At 43.4% G+C, this 18136-nt stretch overlaps 1 protein-coding gene across 1 annotated transcript; it reads left to right on the plus strand.

The window, feature by feature from the left end:
• The first annotated feature begins 1016 nt into the window (after window positions 1–1016).
• gxylt2 (glucoside xylosyltransferase 2) lies at window positions 1017–17962 on the plus strand. Its single transcript, XM_084030804.1, has 7 exons — window positions 1017–1457; window positions 8018–8216; window positions 9294–9425; window positions 13110–13361; window positions 13675–13798; window positions 15186–15358; window positions 16705–17962. Exons 1-7 carry the CDS (start codon window positions 1159–1161, stop codon window positions 16879–16881), a joined length of 1356 nt encoding a protein of 451 aa, XP_083886930.1. The 5' UTR covers window positions 1017–1158; the 3' UTR covers window positions 16882–17962.
• Window positions 17963–18136: the final 174 nt, after the last annotated feature.

The following is an 18136-nucleotide window of genomic DNA, read 5'->3' on the forward strand; positions in this document are numbered from 1 at the left end:
ATTTAAAGAAGGACGTCTCAGCAGGATTTAGAAAAACATGTCCATGCATGTATCTTCATAGACTTGACTACTTGAACAGTGCGTCTCCCTAAAAATTTGATTACATTTACATTTAGGGCATTTAGCAGATGCTTTTGTCCAAAGCGACTTACAATAAGTACATTTGTCAAAAAAGAATCAGAACCCTGCTGCTCGAGTCCTCACAAAGACCAAGATGGTGGATCACTGAGGTCTTTACACCGCCTTCCTCTCTGTCAAAGAATTAACTCCCAAATCATTTTGTTGGTTGACAAACCTCTCAGGTGGTCTGGGACAGGTCTGCTTTCTGTCCCCAGAGATGGAGCTTAACACGGAGAAGAAGCATTCAGTTTGTTAGCTCTACATATATATCTGCTACAAACTTCCAGAAACTTGCAGGTCGGCTGCAACTCTCACCTCTTTTAGATAGATAAATACTTTATTTTAAATCAAGTCTGAAGACATTTCTGTTTACTGTTGCCTTTTTATGTAGTCATTACTTACACTGCACTGTAACATTTACCCTGGCATTTTATACCTGTCTTACTTAATTCAGCTTGTTTTTATATTTTCCATTCTCTTGGGTCTTAAATTGCTGTTTGTAATTGTGTTTGTTTTAGGCAAAGTGCTTTGAATTGTCTTGTTGCTGAAATGTGGTATATCAATAAACCGAAAAGACAAGAAAGGGGTCATTATAATATCTTCAAAGTGTATGTGCGGGTGTTTATCCCTCAAGTTTTATGTAAACCATATATAACAACTCAGCAAGTTTGTGCTCACCTGCAGATGATGACTGAAAATTACTGCTATATGAATGAAACGGCTTTTTTTTTAATTTGTCTCTAACAAAACGTTCTGTGTCAATGTTTCATCACTGTATATATGAATATATTTGCTACATGGTAATTACAATATAATAGTGCGGTAACGCTACGGTGATTACGGTAGCTGGAGAAGCCACGCCCCCACTGTGTAATCCTCCATGGACGTTGAGGAGCTCCACTCCGCTCTCCATCATCATCCGCAGAAAAATGCGAGCGGGCAGCGGCGACAAAATGTCAACTGGGGCTGCTCGCCCTCGGCCGCAGACATGAGCGGAGCCCCGTCGGCCTCTTCCACCCGCCACGAGTCGCTCTCACCATGCGGATCCACTTTAAAGTAGTTGTGCTCGCCGTGTGCTTGGGAGTTTTTCTACTTTTGTACTTTTTGGGGGGCAACGCCGCGGACGAGCCGCTGTTGAACGCAGTTGCGGTGGAGAAGGAGGAGGAGAGGGACGGCAACTCTTCCCGGTCGCCCTCTGAACTCGGACGCGATGTTGCAGCGAAGTTTGCGAAGAAATCCCCCGGCGGAGGAGTCGGCGGCGCGCGTGCGGAAGAGCCCCTCAAGAGACGGAAAGAAGGGAAAGCGGCCAACAGAGGGGCCGGCGTACATGCGAAGAGGTGAGGGGGTACTTTAGTTTCTCCTCAGCCTTGATGAGCCTCCTTTTTCTCCTCCACGCCCGTTTCCACACGCGCACACGCGCACGCACAGCGAACTGCTCGGCGCCGAATCTCATCTTTCCTGTCGCCGGGAAGTTAAAAGAGTGCGCGTGTCAGCGTTAATCCCGCTTTGAAGCAGACGTGCTGCCTCCATCAAACAGCCCACATTGTGCTCAGGGACGCTGGCTTCACAATAGGCTGATCTGTCAGGGGGGACCCTTCCAGCATGCATATGGGCACATATCTGCTGCTTGGCTGCTTTTATATGCATTATCATTTTTTTAAATTATTGGTCTGTTGTAATCAGCTGCCCAAATGTCTGGAATGTGAGAGAGCATGACTAATGTGATTAGATTATATTGGTATTTTTTGCAAAGAAAGGACATCAGACAGCAGAATGATGACCTGACCTCTAAATCTTGATCATTTGACCCTAGTTGTTTTTTTCCCCAGGCTTTTAATTCAGTCCTCTGCTGCTTTAAGGCGGGTAAAGGTCACCTTGAAAGACATGCATTGCAATTAAGGAATACACATGAGCACGGAATGGTTTGGGACTCTTCTTAGAACAACAGCAAGGCAACACTGGTGAGATACTGGAAACGACAGAAAACGGAAACCCATCCTGTTGACCGCTCTCTCTCCCGTCTGCCAAAACGATCAGTGTGAGGGCGAAAAGCTTGTCAGGTGTGATTTTGCTCTCCGGGCGGTTAAAAAGAAGCTGCACCCTGGCAGATGATCTGATTAATTCTCCAACTCTTTTGCAGCCTTTCAAATTTAGACAAAGCTCTTTGTCAGTTGCTATTTCTGTTCAAGGATGGGAGCATTTTTTTTCTCTCTCTCTCCTTTTATTATGTCTTCCAGCTTTCTAATTTCAGCCTCACGTTTCCTGCCGGGCTGAATGCCAGCAGGGCCATAATAGCCACGACGTGGCTGTGGAGATACCCGCTCCGCCGGCAGGCAATAATGCGTATTCTGCTTCAAAGCCAGACTGGAGGCTCGGGACACTGTTCGCTAGATAAAAGCCATCAAGGCGTTACATTGAGAAAGGACCTTTCGCGTCCTCCCACTAACCGCACTCCTGCATGTGTGCTCAGCACTGATAAGGGAGACGGGGTGGAAGGGGTCACCGGTGGCTGGAAAAAAAAAGAGAGAAAGAAAAAAAGACTACCAGCTTTGGAAAGTGCTCAAGACTGACTCCTGCGATTAGGGGGAAACACACTGAGCATCTGGCCGAAGCCTCCACAAAACGTTCTATTTAATTGCATTAGTTAAGCGGATGGATGTGTAACACACATGCAAGTCTTGGCAAACATCATGCTCTGTTCATGTGGATCATAAGGAATAACAAGTACACACACAGAGGGCGGATTCATTGATTTCTAGGGTCGTCCGTTATTGTCTCCTCTATAATTCCCACTGGCTTTAGCATCAAACAGATTATGTTTGTTTAGGTGCGTGTCGTTGCCTTTTGCTGCTCTATTCATCCGTAAATCCGAGCGGCAGACAGATTTCCTGCGCGGCATGCTTAATAGACAAACATCCCTGTTTTTCCAAATCATATCATTTCCTCTCGACACATCACACTACTTCCTGTGGCCAAAAATAGAGCGAGAGAGAGAGAGAGCTCCATCTGTCCCCACCAGACAGACACGTGCACCATAGGTTGACTAATCAACTAGTGAAATGACAGCAAAACATTATGAATTGATAGTGAAAACAAGTGTTGGTTGCCAAACCTGTGCTGTATATTCATCACAACAAGGCCTTTCCATTTAAGTTTCACATTCCTTCACTCCGATCCGTTCATCACGTTCAGTTTATGTGTCCGATGCAGATTAATCCTCCTCTATTTGCTTTGTGACGTTGAATTAAGGCCTGCATGCGGGAGTAGATTGGTGCAGATACTGGGTGTTGAAACAAATCCCTCGACCCGTCACTTCAAATAGTGTTCAGCAGAGCTCCTCGCGGTGAAGAAGTCACTCTCTCGCTGTGGCATTATGCATAGCTATAAAAATGTCATCTTGCATGAATGAACACTCCCTCTGCTCGGAGTGTTTCTGAAATCTCCCCGCTTGCCCGTGTAGCCCGCCATGGTTGGAAGGAGTGTGTGAGCCTCATCGGGGGCACTTAAATCTGCCTGTTGGATGGGCTAACTCACTTTTAATTTACCGGTGAATGAGTCACAGGGGCTCCGAAAAGGACAAAGTAGAAAGACTTGCATTGGGTCAAATCATTACCGAGGAGCAGGCTTAATTCTGGAAGATTTTTTTTTTAACCTTTTCTTAATGATCCTGCAAACACTGGAAGGATTAATTGATGAGTCGAATGTGTGGATCTGGGAAACCGATGGGGGGAAACACTCAGCATCTGCCCTGCACTGGGAAATGGGACGACCCGATGCATCCACGTGTACATCCCTGCAATACCACACGCTGGTGTGCAGGCTCACTTAAACGACCAGCTCTAGTTTTCCATTCGCCGTGTCGAAGACGCTCTCTTTACGAGCCGTTCATCCTTTGTGGCTAGCCCAGCTAGCATGCATCAGCTAACAGACAACAGCTGTCTGGCCAAGCTTTCCCAGAGGAACTTCTTCTTAGAATACATGTTCAGCTAGTTAGTATTCAGGACAGACGGCGACATCCAGGTCTGAAAGGTGAAGCCGAGGCTGCAGTGCCTCAGGGTGCACTCACACTACACCATCCGTACCGTGCCCAGCCACGATCAAGCCTAAAGTCCAGATTGTTTGGCCAGTGTGAGCGCTCGGGTTTTAATCGATGGGCCGTCCCTCTCATTATCTCTCAGTGTTTTACTCGGATCTGCCGCCGCTACCACAAAAACGCCAAACTCGAGGCTTCAAAACGGCCGTCTACGCACCAGTGGATGACATCACGGTGACTTTGTCCACTTATATACAGTCTATGATTCTGATTATTTATTTTTTGGTACATATTTCAATGAATTTAAATTTGAAAAGAGTGCAGATAAAAAGTCACTAAAGAGCACATCTCGGGTTAACAGTTGGCCCCGACACATACTGAGGGACGTTGCATATTTGGTTGGAGGCCATTCAGCTGGACATCCTGATGATTGTAAATCATCCCAAAAGGCGAAGGGAATGCGAGCGGATAATCTGTTCACCATGACAGTTTGACTCATCTGGCTGAGGCTACTCCCGACCAATCACAGCGCACGTCACGCCTTGGCTTTTTGTTCAATAAAACTCACGTCAGGTTTTAGTTGTCGTGTAGACTGGACATCTTCTGCCTGTTTTGAAGAGCTGAGATGTGTTCTACCGCCCCTGTGGAGGAGGTGCATGATGGGAACTCGTTCAGTCTAATGGCCTTGACTCCCGCTGGTTCACACCAAAGTGAACATGTTGGATACGAGTCCACCAAACGACCCAGTTCTGTGCTGATTAATTAAAGGCCTTCAAGGTGTTCTTTGCTGTAGTTTGTACTCTGGCTCTTCCCCCTGCACACGTACATTTTTCTTTGACATTATCTTCAAAGGTGCTGCCCCCCCCCCCCCTACCTTACAGGATTTAAAAGGGTTGTCTGTGGTGCTTTGGAGGCAGGCTGAGAGCTCCTCATGTGCTCACTCCACAGCCAGTAATAAATTCAATCCTTTTGTACCTCTTCTGTGCTTTTTTTTTGACAGCTTCCAGATGTGGGGAACAGTGCCACAACACAAAAACATCATGTGTGCGCCCGTGCTTTAAGCAACAAAAGGAATTTGTGTTTTTTTCCCTTTTTTGTCCGCCCAAATTTTATGGGGAAGTCATTCCGAGGACATTTATTTTGCATGACTAAGTGCGGCGTAATTACACCCCGGGGCGCAGCAGATATGGATCCGTTTTCTGCAGGCAAATAGGAATGTGTGTTCAGCAACCTTGACAGAGCGTCGGCCCTTTGAAGCGTGGCAGACAGATTTCTCTGCACCTTCTCGTTCACTCTAATCTGCGGCTCATCATTGTCCCCCAGCCATGCAGAAAACGAAGTGTCACGCTCGGAGACCGGCCCCCGTAAACCCACCTGTCATATTTCACTCTTCCCGTCCGCTTCATGGATGCTTCTTCCGGGGCTCAGAGGAGTCCCGCCGCCTTTTGGAAAACGCAGCCGGTAGTTGTAAAAAAAACATTTACCTTCCGCTGATCTGCCAAAATAACGCAACATGCTGGAAAAGCAAAAAGGCCCCTCTGTTCTTTTTATTTCCCCCTCCATGTGCCAGTCTCCTCTCCCCGCGGCTATGACAAGATTTATGTTGAACACGTTGTTGTTACAACCGGCCCCATGCGGCGTGTGATTGTGGAGGACAAGTAGACGATGTCGTCCTCAGCTTCGGGCTCCCTTATTGTACATATGTTTCCGTATCGTAGTGGGAGATACTCCGCGCTACAGAGTGGATTTTAACAGCAACTCTAGCTCTGCAGAGAGAGCATTTCTTACATCAGATAAAGGACCTCCTTGCCTTTGAGCAAGGAAGAACAAAGTCCGGTGGGAGCTCACAGAGCTGGAGAAGAAAAGAAGTGGTAGTGTGTGTGTGTGTGTGTGTGTGTGTGTGTGTGTGTGTGTGTGTTGAACAATGTACTGTATGAAGGCACAGATGTCTGAGAAAAATCCTTGATTTTCTCCTCGTCTGTGTTGACAGGAGGGTGATCGTAACGATCTGCCATTTTCTTGAGTGCTTCTCTGGTTTCTTCCATCTTGATTCCCACATAGTTTGAAATGAATTCCTGTGCTTTTTGCATGTCCGTGGAGTGACATGCCATTACTGTTCAACAGCGACATCTTGACAGGTGAGGAGATGTGCCGCTGTGCTCTGAGACCGGATGCATTTGGTCACGGGTTGGAGTGCTTTTAACAGATATATTTGCTTCGGAAAGGTTCTCAAACTGAATTCATTCTGCTTCATAAAATCTGTCCAGAGTCTCTCAAAAACACACATTTAACCTGTGAACGAATAGACCAAATATTCATACTCTTACTAGTTGAATTAATGAGAAACCAAACACATCCTTACTTAACGCACTCGGGGGTTTTGCTGCTCCAGCCTGACTCGGTCTGGTAAGACCATTAGCTGGTGTATGTAAATACAGAAGTTGAATTGTCTTGTTTTACTTTGAGGCAAAGCGATTCATTGTTTTTAGAAGAGTTGTACTTTTTAAATGAGGCTTTTAAAGAGCCTCTGTTTTAATTGGTGTATAACTCATATAATTAGCAATGTCTTAAAAAGCCTAAAAAAGATTGATTTTGAAACCATTTACTTTGTAAGCTGTATTGACGAGCAGCTGGCTAATCACATGTCGCAAATGATCCTTATTTGTGGTATTACTTAACGTTATGCTACTCTGTGTGGAAAGAAGAGTAAACTCGCTCAAAAGAATAATGACGTTTTCTCTACATTGACATACGTGACTTTGAAGCTCATCAATAAACGTAAAGCCTCTTACAATATTGAGAATTGCATTATGTCACGTATGCTACTAATATAATACCTTACTATTATGTAAGCTAAAGTGGACAATTTGTCTAAACTAACCATGTTTACTTGATTTTATATGATTAATGTTTTTTTTTTTTTTTTGGTTTAATATTATGTAGAACAGCAATGCAGACCCAGGGTTTGATTAAAAAAAAATCAAACTACAGCTTTTTAAATCACAATATTGGTCTGAAAGCATCCTTGTTATAAAACTCAAGTAGTACTTCTACTCTTTGAGGTCTTTATTTCAGTTCACTGAGTCTATAATTACATGTGGAGCAGCTGGGGCCTTGTTCAAATTCCTAAATCCAAAATTGTCCGTTGTTATGTTGTCAATGAAATATGTCAGGCTGAATTACAGACCCGTGTGTGGAAGCAAAGCACAACACATCATCTTACATTTGATGGAAATGAAAATGGATGATTATGCAACCAGAAAGAAAAAAACGGCAACTTGGGCTTGAATGTTTAATGTAAGCATGGATCAAAGCTTTGATTTTGTACAATGAACGAAGAAGAAGTACCCTAGATACAACAGAGGAGTTACGGGGTTCAAGTACTGTTCTATAAACTTATTTCAGGAGCAAATGCTAAATTGCTGTAAAATATGGTTATTTCTTTTAATACATTGTTCATTTGCATGTATGTGTAAGTATTACATATAGTTACAAACTCTTATCCACCTTCAAATCTCCACGTTGGTCAAACCTCATGTGGCAGTTCTAAATGAAAGTTCCTCCTTCACCTCATCAGATGTATGTTTTGACTGTTTTGCAAGCGCTGCGGCTCACAGGCCAATTTACAGGCGATGATTGAGGGAAACAAGGTTTGTGTAATCAGTGATTGTTGGCAGATCCAAACCACGTCCACTCCCCCACACATGGCCTTGGCTCATTTAGATCAGAAAACATTGTTGCAGACTCCATCATTTGTTCAATGTGTCTCTCCGTCCTTGGCGTTGAAAACATTCTCTCATGGAACCGCGTCCAGTCTAAATAATCGGTTGTATGTGTTCTGTTTTTCATCGCCGTCTGTTTCAGCAAACTGCGGAATAACGTGCCCCGACCTGTGACCCGCCGCAAACGGACCGAGGAGGTGATGCACCTGGCCGTGGTGGCCTGTGGGAATCGTCTGGACGAGACCCTCACCATGGTCAAATCCGCCCTCCTGTTCAGCATCAAGAGGATCACGTTTCACATTTTTGCAGAGGACCCTTTGGCCCCGCAGTTTGAAGAGAGGGTGAGAACAACCCAATGGCCTGATGCCCAAACATATACAGTGCTGGTTCTAACATAAAGGCATTGAATGTCGACCTTGCCTTATTTTCGATTAATACTTCTTTAGTCCTCTGACGTCTGATAGAATCCAGCGCATGTTAAACATCCTCCTCTCTCTCTTTAATAGATGATATCAAGATCACAGCAGTTTTAAATCTGACTCATCTAGTGCAGACATACAACCTTTTATCTCAAGGCTGTGGAGTCATTTATCACCCTGCTTCTTTTTTTTTTTTACCTCCACTACCATGTATCACTTCAAAGTCACCTCTACAGAGGTGCCTGGCATGATTTTGATTAGCTCCACTGATATGGTAACTAACAGTCTATTAACATCGTGTCTATTAATGGACCTCAAAGAGCACCTAAAGCACCTTAAACAGCTTTTTAAATCCAAACCCTAAACCTGAAGGCTTGCCGACGTGTGTAGGGTGAATCATTGCCATGTGTCGAGAAATCCCCTTGCGCTATACAGGAAGTTGCGGTAGCCGAGGCAACGATAACAGGCCATATGTGCTGGGTATGTACAGCGAAGAGCTCCAATAGTGTGGTACAGAGACGGGGTGTGTGTTGGCGTTCAGGGAGTTCGGAGGGTTGTCCACAATCTCCCTTGATTTCTCGTCCTCGTCAGCACAAGCGCTGCCAACGTCCTGCGGCGCTCTCGCTCTTTTCTCGCGGCCAAGCGGTTAAACTGGTGATTACGGAGGGAACACGAGCTTCAGCGATACATTTTGGAGTTTAGGAGAAGGCCTTTCCGTGTTTAGACTGGAGCTTTTTAATCAAACAACAGCTGGCGGCTGCATGTGTTTCTTGCTGAACCACACGGCACACACACACACACACACACACACATATACGAGACATGACTTCATTGTTTTAAAAGAATGGAGGACTTTTACGAGACGTTCTATGTCGACGCGCCCAAGAAAAAGATAGATTAGCTTTCAGAATAATGGTTGTTTATAGCGGCTGTTTCTCACACTCTCCCAACGTTAGAATTAATCCTCTGCAAAATGTGATGTGTTGCTTTCACTTGCAGCTGAACCAGTGGCCCCGCTCCATCTCAGCCAAGTTCCAGTACAGGATCTACCCCATCACCTTCTCTGTGGGGAACGCCGACGAGTGGAAGAAGCTGTTCAAGCCCTGTGCTGCTCAGAGACTCTTCCTCCCCGTAAGGCTGCAGAACTCATCTCCTCTCACATCTTAACCATGCATAACCAGCGTTACGGAAAAATATTAATGAGTCCATTTCATTTCTACTTTAACAGCATTCCCCTACCCTTTTATTTGATCCCAGTGTGCGGTTATAGTTCATTACTTGTCTAAATACTGATGATTTCACACTATTTCTGCAGCATTTACTTAAAGGGACGGTACTATATCACAGCCCAGAAGGAAGCTTGCATCTTGTCTGGGAGTTGTTGCACGCTTCCTTCTTCCTTCTGAGCAGCGACACGTCTGACGCGTGTAGACAGAAAACATGTCCGACATGAAACTGCTCACAACAAGATCTGCGGATTATCTCGAGTAACTGGGTCACGGTTTCTGGAAAGAGACATTGCTGTTGAGTTTTCAAATGTATCTTTTTTTGGTGCTTTGAGACACAAGCCGAGTGCCGTTTATTGCTGTTATATTGGAGACGTCTCCCGTACTTTTGGGGGATCTGTCCCTTTAAACCAGCGGTCTCCAGAGACTGAATCCAGGGATTTCATCAAGTGATGGCTATTGATTTTTTTTCCCTGCTGGTGTTCATTGCAATAACTTAATGAGCTTACTTACCATGTAATGAACCTATTGCAGGTCAGACGGATCCATAGGTGATTTCTCTCGCTACAAGGCAAATCAATGAACATTCATTGTTCGTTTTATCAGGAATACCTTTGGAGAACCTCTGTGAATACTCTGAATTACATAAACGGCTGGTCAGACCTGCATGGTTTGGCATCCCCTGCAGGCCTTTTTCCCGCTATAGGAACTTCATGAACCGTAACTTGAGGTGTTGTAGCCATTGTCATGGGTCCTGCTTTGGTTTCCAGGGTTCTCGCCCCGCTACGGGGACGCCGCTTGAAACTCAACTCCAGCACTACTCAGGTCCTCTTGGGAAGGGGGGTCAACTACAGCTCATTTACAGCCCCAGAAACACACAATATCAATATCTCCAATATCTATATATTTAGATCCTTCACATAACTAAAAGTAGTAATGCCACACTGTGAACACACTCCTCGACATTTAAAAGTATGTAAGTATTTCAGCAAAAGGTACTTAAGGTAATAAAAAAAGTCAACTTTTCATGAGCACAGAAAAACAGTCCAGCTGATCCAAGTGGCTTTTTTGAACAGTTGATTTAGCTTAAGAAGTAGGAGGATTTTCTCAATGCATAAAAGAATGCTTTATCACAAAATAAACACAACTGAACATCGTTTTAACTGGATAAGAAGATAATTGTTTTTTGTAAAACTAACTAAAACTGTCAAACAAATGTAGTGGAATACAAAGTATGGTATTCGTCCCTGATAAAAGTAAAAGTATAATGTAGCATTGAAGGGACATACCCAAGTAAAGTACAAGTACCTTGGTGTAGTCACAAGAGGGATTTAAATAAATTCCTTCGCATTTGATTGGATCGCTAAAAAGTGGGCGGGCTCACAATGCAGTGTGATACAGAGCTTTCATCATGAAAAGTTGATATTAATCATATTATTTTTGCTTTACAAGAGAAAAAGATTATTCAATTTTGATTTGTTTGTAATTGTTTGCATATATTGTTAAATAGGTGCACTATATGACTTTGTGACCGTGACCAAAAATGATTAAAAAGGCATTTTATCTCGTCTTTAAGTACAGTACTTGAGTACATTCCACCTCTGAGCTTATTCCTTTCCTGATAGGTCAATAGGGCATGTAATAGGTAGATCTTAGGGTGAACACCCTCTGCTGGACCACCAGGCAAACTACAAAAAGCCTGTTGCGCCACGAGACAGTAAATATTACATTTGAACAGGGTGTTACACTTCTTCTCCACACATTTCAAATAAATCATGACAGGCCTCTTTCTTTGCAGCAATCAGGTTCAAATTCAATTCAATGTATTTATATGGCCTTCAATTACAGATTTACCTCAGAGGGCTTTACAATGTATGACATCCTCTGTCCCAGCACCCTCTCATAAGGAATAACTCCCCCAAAAACCTGAGCAACAGAGGAGGATCCCTCTCCCAGGATGGACAGAAGTGCAGAAGATGTCTTTAACAAAATAACAATTACAACATAGTCAATCCGTATGAAAGAAATTATACATGGAATCTGAGCAGTAATGGCAGAAATGATAGTAGAAAATGATTACTACTAATGATGAAAGCAGCAGAGGTTATAATATAATGATGATAATGATAATACAAATATGACTAAAGGTAATTAGGTTGAGCAGGTTGTGTTGTTATTGTTAAAAATCAATGTTTTAGTTTCCCTAGAAAACAAAATATGACGCCCAACATCCCGTTTCACTGGGAAATACATCACGATAAGGAAGTTAGAGACCCATGAAATGGCGTTTCAGCTCAACTTTAACCTCATTGTTTGCAAGGCAGCATTTATATTGGTGTTAGAAATGCTCCTACTCAGTCCACTGTAGCTATCATTGCGTAGCCGTGGATACATAAATGAGGCTGTCGAAACAGTGGCTTACCGCTCCGTTTGGGCTTGTTGGTATCGATCGTGCTCTGTCACACACACCAGCACCCCCCCCCCCCCCCCCCCCCCCCCCTCGCTGCTGTCAGCAACATCCAGCAGAGCCAGCACAGGCCGCTGTCCTGCACGCTGCATTGTGATGATGCTTTCTGATGACCACTCACCTCTAACCCAGTGGCTTTACATGGTGCTGTTGACCCCTCCAGAGTCCCAGCTTGTAACGCTGAACCCCAGTCTGTTGCATATTCCTAATGGTACATTGTGGCACCCAGTGACATCATGTGATAAACAGTGTTATAATACATAATGCACGTTGTCCTTATACAATCTACTGGAAAGCCCCTTTGGCTGTTTGAAACACTCTGAAAGTTTCTCAGCTCTGATGTCTGGCTGCTGGTGAACTCTTATGTCAGCCAGACTGACTGAGACTGTACTGTGTCTGCCATGCGTTGACACCACTATTCATCAGAGGACGCAAGAAGTAATGGGCTCATCTTTAACTCTTTTCACTGTTCACAGCGTACAGAGGAGGTCAGCGTTTTCTTCTCCCTCAGTGGCCCACAAATTCAACGTTGGATGATATGTGAATTCTAAGATGCTCTTGCACAGATCACCACCTTTTTTTTGTGTTTATTGTTATTGTGATATCTGTATTTCAGTCTTTTGTTTTCAAAGCACTTTCTGCTTCGAGTCTCAACATCTCAGAGGGAAATATATATACACTCCTCAAAAAAAGTTTGGAAACGTTATTTCGGTCGATTATTCTTCCCCTTTAATAATACCAATTGGTATTGTATTTTATATCGTTGGAAAGCCTGATTATTCAACTGATGAGTCAGTATGTATACTATGTATATATATATATATATATCCTTCCATTGTCTACCGCTTATCCTGCTTGCTGCTATCCAGCTTGTCGCGGGGGGGCTGGAGGGCTATGTTTTATTAATATGCTAGTGGCCATCTGGTAGAGCGAGCTGTTTGTGCCAAAGAGGTGGTGCACCTAACATGGTAGAGACAGTGCAGTATTATGAGAACGTCATAATACTGTCATAACGTCACGTGTTTCACCACATAATAAGTATGTGAGATGTATTTGTAGTTTTTTGGTGAAAGATTGTTCTGATAAATCTTCCAGTGATGACTTGTAACTGCGTCCTCCCAGGTCATCCTGAAAGACGTGGACTCGTTGCTCTACGTAGACACCGATGTGCTCTTCCTGCGGCCCATGGATGACATCTGGAGTCTCCTGAAGTCCTTCAACAGCACCCAGCTGGCGGCGATGGCGCCAGAGCACGAGGTCCCGAAGATTGGCTGGTACAGCCGCTTTGCGCGCCACCCTTTCTACGGGGTCACGGGGGTCAACTCTGGTGTCATGCTGATGAATCTCACGAGGATCCGCAGCACAGTGTTCAAAGTGAGGTCAAAACATGTTTTGTCTTTCCTCCCCCTATTTTGCATTCTGAAGGTTATGTTTAATTGGAGCTCACGTCACAGTGCTGTGTGTGGGCCGCGACTGAAGCTTTCTGATTACCGCGCTTGAAGCGCAGACTTCTGCCCTCAGAACTCAATTTAGCAGCTCTCCAGCTCTTAATACTGCCAATATTGGATTGCAAATGTGGGAATGTAAATGTGCTTCCTTTGATGGTGTGTTTTTTTTTTCTCGAGGGAAAAGAATTTGCTCTTGAGCTGTCTTGGAGTGAACGTTGTTGTTGGTGGTTGTATTTCAGAACAGTATGATCCCCAGTGGCCTTTCATGGGAGGATATTCTGCATCCCCTCTATCAGAAGTACAAGAACCACATCACCTGGGGCGACCAGGACCTGCTCAACATTATCTTCCACGACAACCCAGGTAGAGTCCTTTTTTACACATGTCATGCCATGTTGTCCACAATAATCACAGATAACATGTTATCATCACGCTGACATCACATATGTCCCCCCAGAAAGAGCCTTCAAAATGCTCCACTGAAGACCCACAAAAGGCATAATCAGAATATATACAAACCCCTTCTTTAAATTCTTCAGCGTAGTAATTTCACACCATCAACATGCTCACATAAATTGTGTCTTATTTCACTGTCGGTGCACCAGTCTACATAATGGATCTGGATTGGTAAACAACACACGAGGCCGTGGCTGCAGGCAACAGCAGACCTCAGCAGCAGACTGAGTTCCAGCTGCAGCGGCCAGATGTGGGCATCAAGTGCTCAGAGCTACGGTAGAACTGGCATCACCGGCATTTGCTTGAATACACAACCAATGAAGTGTTTGCTTTATACGCTACGGCTTTGAGCCTTCTGCGATCTCCAGAGGAATATTCAAGCTGGTCGGTGAGCTTTGTACACACTGTTCTGCTATCAGGAAAAGGTAATTGTGGATCAGGACGTGTTGGAGAATCATATGGATTCATGTGATTTTTAATGTAAAATGGATATAAAAAAAACCTTTTGTACTTGTAGTGTTGAGTAAAAAAACAGTTTTCTCTCCGGTTTTCCGCTCACAGAGGGAGGCATGCAGGTGTGTCAACAGGGCGACCTAGCAGCAATGTAACAGCACCATAAATAACATTCATCTACTAATCATTATAACGTTCATTTATGATGACATCAAATGTAACTGACTTGCTGCCGGTATTGTCCACTGTTTCAGGCTGACTGTTTCCAGTTTACTTTTACGTTTCTATCCAAAGTCCTCCAGTCATACAAACAGCCTGCTGCGCTCCATTGGAGGTGGTGATCACAAACAAACTTTGCACACGCAAAGTGTACACACAAAAAGCTTTACACAGCTTTATACAGTGAACGATGGAGGAGGACTGTCGGGGTGTGACAGCCTGAGGAAAGGAGCTGCTCTGAAGTCTGCTGGTACGGCAGCTGATACTTCTCTATCTCTATCTCAGCAGCAGGGTGAACAGGCTGTGGCTGGGTGGGTTTTGTATTTTAATATCCTTTGGGTCCTCTTTAGGCACCTATTGTCACCAATATCACTGATTCGCAGTAGGTGGGTACCAGTGATGTTCTGGCTGGTTTTAATCAGCCGCTGTAGAGCCCTCATACATACCATGCTAGATTGGTAATAGTACAGTTCAGATATGCATGGTCTATCCCATACTTGAAAACCTTGTACATGAGATCATGTCCTCACTGTGTCCCCGCCTCGTATTTACATGAGCTACAGCGTTTGGTGTAACACATAGCAGTGACGTGCTCTCGTGTGTTGTTGTTGTTGTTTTCCAGAGTGTCTCTTCATCTTTCCCTGCCAGTGGAACTACAGGCCAGACCACTGTATGTATGGGAGTAACTGTAAAGGGGCTGAAGAGGAGGGCGTGTCCATCCTCCATGGAAACCGCGGAGTGTATCACGATGACAAGCAGCCGGCGTTCAAAGTAGTCTATGATGCGATACGTGATGTAAGTATTTCTGGAGGATATATTCAAGTTTAACTGACACGGTATTGTGACAAAGCGCCCTCTGTTGAAACGGCACTGCGCATGCAAGCTGGTTGTTCACTAAAATATGGCAATGAACTATATTATTAGTTTAGTAATATAGATATATTATATATATATATATATATATATATATAAAATGTTTTACTTTAACACTGTAGTTGTATTATGTAGAAAACAATCCCTATGCCCAATTAATTTCCTCGGGTCATCAACACCTAATTAGCTAAAAAGGGAAACGTTTTCATCACTGTGTATTTTGACACTATTTATATGTTTTATATATTCTATTTATGTGAACAAACACATGAGTGAGATTATAGATGAATCCCAAGAGAACATCCCACAGGGACACCTTCCAGCAGAAAAACACAGGTGTAAATTAATCACATTAATGATGGCTGCATTCCATACAGCTGCGTCAGCTCCACTGTCCTGGTATTAGACATCGTTAATGCTTTTTGTTACACCTGCGCCTTTCCTGCAATGCCACATCAAAATAGTATGCATGTAAATAGTATTATGATATATTATTACTCGAGTAAGCCCTACTTAGTATATAATTGGTGTTGATTCATTAGTCTTTTTTTTTTTTTTTTAAAGCAAAGGCCAGGTTATTTCGATTAATTAGGAGTATTGTGTGTCTATGGTGGGTGTAGCATTAAAACCTATACAGGTAATTTACAGCCTCTAGAAAACTCATGCAAACCAAAGCTATGGAAATATAGCTCAAATATAGAGGCACGAATAACAGGGTTTAACAGGCTTAACAGGTTTTCCTTCCTTCATCAGGCAAACAGCATGTATTCTAGCCTTTCCTAGTAGAAGTAGACTACAATGATTAGAACAAGAAAAACATTGAGGCTCAAATGTGTTTTGCAGATTCCCACTTGTGAGTCCTCACCCAGCCTTTGGGAACGAATGCTCTAGGTTATGCAAAAAAAGCATATTCAACATATTGCACCGCTCCTTTTAATGACTTGAGCTCAGGAAAAGAGCAGCTCTGAATATTTTCTCTGCACTACAAACGCTCTCTGTTGCTTGAATTTAGCAATCTGGGTCAGTTTTTAAATTTAGAATTTGTTTCCTCCCGCTGCAGTCGGTCCGTCCGCTCTACTGAGATAAGCCTCTTAAAGACGGGCTGGGTCATAATTTATGATGAATACAGTAAACCACCACCCCACCACTACTGACGGATTTTGTAAATACTATTAAGTCCGTAATGTGTTCCATTAAAATAAACAAATATCAAACTGAAATAGCGTTGGGGTCAGAACTGACACAGGACAATGACTCTGTTCCTGCAGTTTCCCTTTGAGGACAACATGTTCCAGTCGCTGTTCTACCCCATCCAGACCAAGTTCCTGGACACAGTCAACACCCTGTGTGGTCGGATTCCTCAAGTCTTCCTCAAGCAGATAGAAAAGACCATGAGGAAGGTGTTTGAGGAGAAAGTGGTCCGACACGTCAGACCGCACAAATGAGCTGACGGAGAAATGGACTCCCCCGTATTATCTGACAACACCGAGGACCATCTTGCTGTGGATTATCTGTCATACCAGCATCTCACAGGCCGCACCGTCGGCTCTGTGTGCTCATTTGAACATTTATGATCCTGTTATCGTGGTGTGGGTAATGTGCCTATGTACACAGAGAAGCATACAGTGCTGGTCAGTGATGCCGTAGAATAGGTTTGCCTTATTGCCGTCTCAAACGTTTCACATCCCAGTTATGTACGGTGATGAAAATGTATGAGACTGTTGGAAAGCTACCGTGGACTGCACATGTTTTTTAATCAAAATGTATTAAATGTATGAGCTCTTCATCTCAAGTGTGGGTTAAAAGAAACATTTCAGGTATTTGTGTGAAGTGAGCATTTTTAAAAAAGCGTCCACCTTCTTTATTTCTCCTTATGAACTAGTGAACAAAGTCGTCTTTGGGAAGCTCCACTACTTGAAGAAGTAGATTCATAAACCATTATAAACCATTTCCAATAAAATCATGTGAATGTTTTACGAGAAATAACTTGAAATGTGAGCTTGCGTGAATGAGAAGAGCTGCGAGTTCTTGGTCGGTTCTGCGGTTGCCAGATACCACTGACAGTATTAAATACAGCACAACAGACGGACTTTGGAATTGTTACGTTACAAACCGAATGTTAAAATGCACTTTCAGAATGATATTAAGACTGGATGGTTGTTTGTACACGACGTACCCACATTCGATGCTACGCTGTCCAAGTGAATCAAAACCAAAAGTGCTAGCATTTCAAAAAGATTAAACTATAAAAAAAGTGACATATTACAGCTGATTATGTGCCATATAAATATTCATGTCTGCCATGTTTACTTGATGAGACAATGAGTGGTGTAGACATGTGTATGTGTGTGTTTGAGAGGATATCTTAGTTTGTATTATGTTGTATGGTCCGTCGTGAACACTTGGGTCTGCAGCATTATGTTCAATGTGTAATGTGATGATCTAATTATATCATTCAAACTGGACACGGCTGTACAGTCGACCTGTGTTTCTAAATAAAGCAATGCAATGTACCGAGTCTGACTTATGTATATATGCACATTATGGGGATTGAAATATAACAAAGATGAGTCTTCTTACAAGTGTGTCCTATTTATGTGAGGAAGGAAGACACATTTCCAGGACAGTTGATAGATGACCAACAGCAAAGGTAAATGATGGCTTGCAACACCAATGATTTGTCATAAGTATGTGCATTTG

The sequence above is a fragment of the Eutrigla gurnardus genome, assembly GCF_963514095.1.
Source record: "Eutrigla gurnardus genome assembly, chromosome: 2".
Taxonomy (NCBI): Eukaryota; Metazoa; Chordata; class Actinopteri; order Perciformes; family Triglidae; genus Eutrigla; species Eutrigla gurnardus.

Coding starts and splice junctions, on each gene's coding strand:
- gxylt2 (XM_084030804.1), top strand. CDS start 1,159: ATGCGGATCCACTTTAAAGTAGTTGTGCTCGCCGTGTGCTTGGGAGTT. Junction 8,217..9,293: donor CCCCGCAGTTTGAAGAGAGG/GTGAGAACAACC, acceptor TTTCACTTGCAG/CTGAACCAGTGGCCCCGCTC. Junction 13,799..15,185: donor TATCTTCCACGACAACCCAG/GTAGAGTCCTTT, acceptor GTTGTTTTCCAG/AGTGTCTCTTCATCTTTCCC.